Source organism: Colobus angolensis, unplaced genomic scaffold, assembly GCF_000951035.1.
Source record: "Colobus angolensis palliatus isolate OR3802 unplaced genomic scaffold, Cang.pa_1.0 Scaffold11, whole genome shotgun sequence".
NCBI classification, from domain to species: Eukaryota; Metazoa; Chordata; class Mammalia; order Primates; family Cercopithecidae; genus Colobus; species Colobus angolensis.
Window position 1 is genome coordinate 17,522,720 of NW_012112030.1, and position 7,122 is coordinate 17,529,841.

General features: G+C 36.8%; 1 protein-coding gene across 1 annotated transcript in view; it reads right to left on the reverse strand.

Annotated features, from left to right (window-relative positions):
- Positions 1 to 3,593, reverse strand: part of GYS2 (glycogen synthase 2 (liver)) — a 69,736-nt gene extending 66,143 nt beyond the window's left edge. The window contains exon 1 of the mRNA XM_011955087.1: positions 3,176 to 3,593. Coding sequence (XP_011810477.1) covers positions 3,176 to 3,296 — 121 coding nt within the window. The 5' untranslated portion in view covers positions 3,297 to 3,593. The remainder of the gene's footprint in view (positions 1 to 3,175) is intronic.
- Between the last annotated feature and the right edge of the window lie 3,529 nt (positions 3,594 to 7,122).

Sequence of the window (7,122 nt, forward strand, 5' to 3'; positions counted from 1 at the left end):
TCGCCCGGCTAGCTTTTTGTATTTTTTAGTAGAGACGGGGTTTCACCGTGTTCGCCAGGATGGTCTCGATCTCCTGACGTCGTGATCCGCCCGTCTCGGCCTCCCAAAGTGCTAGGATTACAGGCTTGAGCCACAGCGCCCGGCCGAGATAGATTTTTCTGAAGGTTTAGAAACTCCTTGGCCGGGCGCAGTGGCTCACGCCTGTAATCCCAGCACTTTGGGAGGCCGAGGCGGACGGATCACAAGGTCAGGAGATCGAGACCACAGTGAAACCCTGTCTCTACTAAAAATACAAAAACTTAGCCGGGCGCGGTGGTGGGCGCCTGTAGTCCCAGCTACTCCAGAGGCTGAGGCAGGAGAATGGCGTGAACCCGGGAGGCCGAGCTTGCAGTGAGCCGAGATCGCGCCACTGCACTCCAGCCTGGGTGGCAGAACGAGACTCCTCCGTCTCAAGGGGAAAAAAAAAAAAAAAGAATCAGTTCTGTATTCTTAACTCTATCTCCCTCGCCTCTCGGTGCCTGATACCTAATAGACACTTGATGAATCCTTACCGAATAATAAAATGGATTAATGAATAAAAGCAATAAATTTCAAGGTTAAGATTAACAAATGAAAAATGTTATTTTGAGGTGTGAGAATTAGTACCCAGAACTAACTGTGACTGTCTCATCTGTTAAGTTTTTCACATTTCCATTGCTCATGGACAAAATTCTGGCAGCAAGGGATTTTTCTCCTAAGAAACCTCTTGTTTTCTTAGATGTGAATACACTTCCTTGTTTGCCAGAAAACATGGTAAGAAAACTGGAGAATATAACATTCATTTTATTCATGAAGACACTGTTATTCAATTTAAGGAGTTCTTTCTCAAAAAGTTTCAGAAATCCACGACCTTTGACTGCAAGTTCTGTGTTATTTCATCTATAAGATATTTCCTTTGAAAACCGAGGTTGTAATATTTAATTCTTACATAATAGTAAAAAAGTGAATTGGCCTTGGAGAAGACCTAAATCCTGGTCCTAACTCTGCTATCTGCTTGATCATTAGATGCTTCTATGAATCAATTTTCTCTATGAAGTGGAGGAGTGGGATGCATTATCTCTAAGATACCTCATATCACTACTATGAAATGCAGGGAAGTAAAAATTCAAACCATTAAATTTAAAGAAACTGCAGTGGCAATGTACTCTTAGGAATAAACACAATTATTATCCATCTATATGAAAATCTCTAACCATACCAGGCTATGATAATACTAAAATAAAGATATATTGAAGATGATACCAACTTGGGTAAATCACATTGTGGGAACCTCTCCGCAAAAACACTTCTCTTCCCCTTGAAATGGAAATGATAGTAAGTATTAAAGGCAGCTTAGGGATTCAAAAATAAATGTATTCCTTTATTCAAAAAAATCCATTGAGCATTTTCTATGTACCAGGCACTGTTCTAGACCCTGAGATCAGCACACATGCTACTGATTGTAAGATCCATAAAATAACTTAGTTTCACTGGCGTGTTCCCAGTGCCCAGGAAACAGTGCTCCATTAATATTTGTTAAATGATGAGAAAAGAAGAAAGGAGAAGGGGCTCTGTTAAGGTGTGGGAACTCGTGCAGAGATCTTCTGGACTGATTCCCAGTGCTAAGAGGCCCCCTCCAGTTTCATCCACCGATAAGCGATGTCCTTGAGCTCCTGCCCACTCTCTAGAGAAAACTTTTATGTTAGCGCATACTGTGGGATTCACATGTAATAGAGATGGTTCTGTTCCCAGGAACTTTGGGCATATTTAAAAACTGGACTGGAAAAATTTGGGACTAGAAAAAGGACATTAAAAACAGGTACTCATTTCAGGATAAAGATTTCTGAGGAAAAGAATAAAAAAATAATTAAAAAGAAACAACAGAAACAGGTACTCATAAAATACTTCACTTCTCTGTAAAAACGTTTCTGTCCTCCTAGATTTTTTCTCACTAAACTACAGAGAAAAAGACTGTGCTTTGTTCTCTTATGTGCATTCTGTCCACTTCTACATAGGCAAAATTGACTTTTAATTTTTATTTTATGAATGCATACATATGAGAACTTTGAACAGTTAGTATAAGGTGAAAAATCAGAATGCATGCCATATTTAATGCCTTTAATTTTGAGATTATGCTGGCTCTGATCAGCCAAAAGAAGGAAGTAATGGAAATAACCACATTCTGGTTATTATTTCAAATCCTTTAGGTTACCGTAATAGACATGTAATAATAAACACAAAATGACAAATAAGCATGTTATATATCACAACATATGTCATAATTTCAGATCCTTTAAGTCACACAGATCATCACTGCCATTTACCTGGCAATCAGTTGGCTTGATTTGTCAAGATCTTAAAGAACTCAGTCTTCAAAACCATTACATTTTTTTGTTAATGTTTCTTCAATAGTCTTGACACTTTTAAACTAGAGAGTATAAATCCACAAGGAATTGTTTCTATAATTTTACAAATGTCTTTATTTTAAAAATCATTTACATTGTGGTTCTCTACCTTGCCTTCTCTTACCCAGCACAAATGAGGTTATAGCTCACTTGCAAATTGGTTTAATTTTATCAATTTGATTTTCTTTATTTTATAATTCCCACGTAAGCATAGCATTGAAGAAAAAATTACTTTCATTCTGAAAAGGAGCACAGTATTTTGCCTTTTGAGAAGCTCCTGAATTAAAATTTTAATTCCAAGCTAATTGTGAATTAGAAACATTATTAAGCATTTCACATGATCACTAACAGAATGTAGAGTTAAAGTTTCCAATTGGTTCTAATCACATATACATCTTCCTAAAATAAAATGTTTAATTATACTATTTTGCTGAGGAAAATTTTAAAACAGAAAAAGTAAATATTAACTTTTTATTTCTATTTTGTCATAACATGGATTTTAAATTTTAATTTAAATGCACATTACATGGCAAAGGTTAATATTTTCAACTGTCTCCCTCTTCAACACACAGCCAAGTCTGTATTCATAGGCTGTTGTAATAGACAAGGTTAAATGTAGCTTAAATGTACATTCCACTTAAATGCTTTCCTCACTCATTGGCAATTGGTTATCACTAGAGAGTCATCGGTGAAATCTTACTCTACATTCTTCAATCACCTAGCAAATATCCACCTTCAGGAGCAGTACAAACCTCTATTGGTCACCTCCCAAGCAACTTCAAAGAGCAGTAACTCCTCCACAGGAAGTTCTTCGACTTCCCACCGGGGAAGCCCACTCAGGGATGTTACAGACAGGGATCGGCCTCGAAGCATTCTTCTTACAGTCCTCTGAGATTCCTTTAAATCCCTGGTTCAATTAGTTGTAATCCCAGGAGAAGTGCACTTAGAGACACAAAAGTTAGAGTTGGTAGTTACCAAGCTTTGGTAGCTTCTTTTGGGAATAAACTAGTAGTGTGAAATCCTATGTGCTTCCCAGAGAATTCCTGGTGGAAGGAGGAATTTTTCCTCCTCTTTCCCGTCTTTCTGGGCAGATATTGTTAGGACAGTTTCTGCCCTACCAGTATCTACCCAAACAATCCAGAGCTGTCAACAGAAAAATCCTCTGATTCAGGACATAGGTTAGCACCTCCTGGGATAGGCAGAGCATGACCCAAGTTCAGTCTTTTAGCCCTTGTCCTTTTGACCAGACTCTTAGATTCATACAGTTACCAATGCTTATTTCACCATTTCCAAAGTGATCCAATATTGGCAACTCCCTTCATAAAGTTTGCAGGCCTCCTTAGATTACATGTAGACTGATTGGGATGTGTTTTTATGCTTTAAATCCTTTTGGATTTCCTAAGTATTCTTCTTTTTTTTGATTCCTATTTCTAGAGCTTTTAAAAAATAATCCTAGTTATTTTATTCTACACTTACAAATTGAATTTTGGTGATAGCCAGAGATCTTGACCCGCCTTTTCTTAATTACTTTTCTTAAAACTTTCCCTATGAAAAAGCATAAATTTCAGTATGTCTTTGGGTGTAACATGAAAAAAAATGTATTTTTGACTGGTCAATAATCTTCAGTCAATAATTTTGATGAGGTAGTGAAAATTAATCTTTGTCATGAAATGTTTTCTTTCAAGGTAGTACATTTCCTTCAAATATTATCAAATTGATAAAGAATAATTCAGTCGATGTAAATGTTCACACATGGGAAGAACATTGCAAAAGAAATTAGATTCTAAGCTATCACCAGGATCGGACTGCAGATAAATGGCATATATTTGCTTTTCCCTATGTGTGTAAATATATATGTTCCAATTTATTTCCACACCCAGACATATCCTATATTGTACCTACAGAGAGTTGGTGCATTCACAAGCAAGCTTAATTTTGAGCCATCTTTACAGATTTAGCTAAAATCAATATTGTACATTATTATTCTCTAGGGAAGCAGAACTGAAGCTCATACAAAATATCCTTCACATTAGAATTACAGTCAGAATTGTCAGTAACTTGTTACTTGATAATACTATTTTAGTACCTCTCATTAGGTTTTAAATTATTTTCTATTTAGTTGGTCTTATTGACTTACACCTATTTTAATGACTCAAGATGGGCAGAACCACATTTCATTATATTATATTAATAAATCTATGTAAGTCAAATAGATTAAATATGTCAGGCTGATGTGGTAGTACACACCTGTTGTCCCAGCTACTCATGAGGCTAAGGGGGAAGAATCACTTGGGCCCAGGAGTTTAAGGCCAACCTGAACAACCTAGTGAGACCACATCTCTTAAAAAAATAAATTAATTAAAACAAAAATAAATAAATGTCTTCTATGACTTTGTGACACATTTGATTATCTTTGTCCAGAAAAGTACATTTAAGTACATAGTTTATTATCCATTTGTTTGCATTGTGAGAAAAAGATTATATGACTAATAAAAAAAAACAAGCACTAAAATAGAAAACATATGAGTCCAAATGATCCAGATGATTGTCTCCTTTATAAAATAGTTTGCTTACTTTAACGTAACCTCTGAGAGTCCCGCAGGTACACATTCCAGTAAAACCAAACCTAAGGACGTGTTGACAGGAGTGAGAATGGGATGACAGTGTGATGATAGAGTTTCACGTTTGCAATTTTCTGTCCCAGTAGCCTTGAGATTGGTTCATCCAGTGTCACACAGGCCACACGAGCACACTGATCCATATTCTCCAGCTTACACGTTAAGGCTGGTTTATTTATTTACAATCTGTTCCAGGTATCAACTGCTTAGTTGTGAGTTAGTTGCCTGTGGCATCACTTATCTGCTGTGTAAACTTGAGCCAATTTCTTACCTAAGTTTTTGTTTTCTTGATAAAATGGGGATGAGATAATCTATATAAGTCACTTAACATAGTGCCTGGTACCATGACAACCACTTTAGTAATCTCAGCCTTTTTTATAACACATATGACGGTCTAGTAAAGGTCTAGTAAAAGCTTTTCCTAATGGCAGAGGTTAACCATTGAAGAGGAAAGAGGTAAAAAGAAGACTTTACTTTTCTTTCATTTTTTTTTTAACATTGTACCACCTGTATATATTACCTGATCAAATGCTTAATTAGAGAAAATATTTTTTTCAGAAAAATGACCTTAAGATCAATGGATATATTTTATAACATCCTAAATGAAAATAAGTAGGATGTAAAATAAAATAAGTAGTATGACTGATGCAATTTTGTGAAAATGTACTATATACCTCTGTTCATGAAGTATATGCAATAGAAGGCTGGAATAGACATAAACAAAAGACGGGAGGCTACATGTAAAAACTCTTACAATAGTTGTCTTTAACTGGTAGTAATTATGATTGATGTTTATGTGGTACTTTTGTTTATTTGTGTTCTACACATTTTCTGCAATAAACGTATACATATATACACACAATATATAGGATGAGTAACACAGTTTTCAAAAGTTTAATCATATAAATGAATTAAACACACATGATTGTTTCACACATTTACACTCGTTATTCTGATTTTTTTAAATTTCTAGTCTTTAGTTCCCATTTGACGTTTTTGTGTCAAGTACCAGCACTCTCAACCACATGTCATCTCCTAACAATCCCTCATAGTAGACTTATTCTCTTGATCCTGTTATTCTCAACATGAGAACATCCTTTGCCAATTCTTTGCTTGTTAATGGTAAATACCATTTTCAAAGTTATTTGTTAGGTTAAGTGAGGTAAAATAAATGGAACCCTATGAAGTATATCCTTGAGATGGATATATCTTCATCTATCTGTAGTATCTGGATGAATTCCCTTCTTTCAGATATTTGTGCAGAGAAAGGCAGTCATTTGTGCAATAAAATATGAAGAGGAATCAGGGAAAGTTCTCTTCCTACCATGTCCCTGAACATTCTCCTATAACGTTTGTGCTAAAAGCACAAATTGATGAGATGGGAGCAAAAAGAGAACAGTCATCCAGACAGAAAGGGAGATGGGTTTTCTCCAAGTTGGGAGAAGCACTCTCAAAAGTCCCTGATACCAAATTTTATACTTATGCTAACATTTTATCACCCAATGAAAAGAGGTGAGAGGGCAAGTAGGAACAAATGAAGACTTGTATTTGGTTCTCTTGGTAAGTATTCCAGCAGAGGTCACTAGATACATTTAGAAAACCACACATTTGCTTTGACATTTTGGAATCTTCTTAGAAGTCTTCCAAAAAGCCTTTAGACTTCAAGACTTGACTAGCCTGCAGCTGCATATCCAGAATAACTTAGTTAGCATATTTATGAGGTCGGGCGCGGTGGCTCACGCCTGTAATCCCAGCACTTTGGGAGGCCAAGGGGGGCAGATCACGAGGTCTGGAGATCGAGACTATCCTGGCTAACACGGTGAAACCCCGTCTCTACTAAAAATACAAAAAATAGCCGGGCGTGGTGGCGGACGCCTGTAGTCCCAGCTACTCCGGAGGCTGAGGCAAGAGAATGGCCTGAACTCAGGAGGCGGAGCTTGCAGTGAGCCGAGATCGTGCCACTGCACTCCAGCCTGGGCGACAGAGCGAAACTCCGTCCCCTCCCTCGCCAAAAAAAAAAAACAAACACATATTTATGGAGCACCTACTATGTGCTACTATTCTCATCGCTGAGAATATTT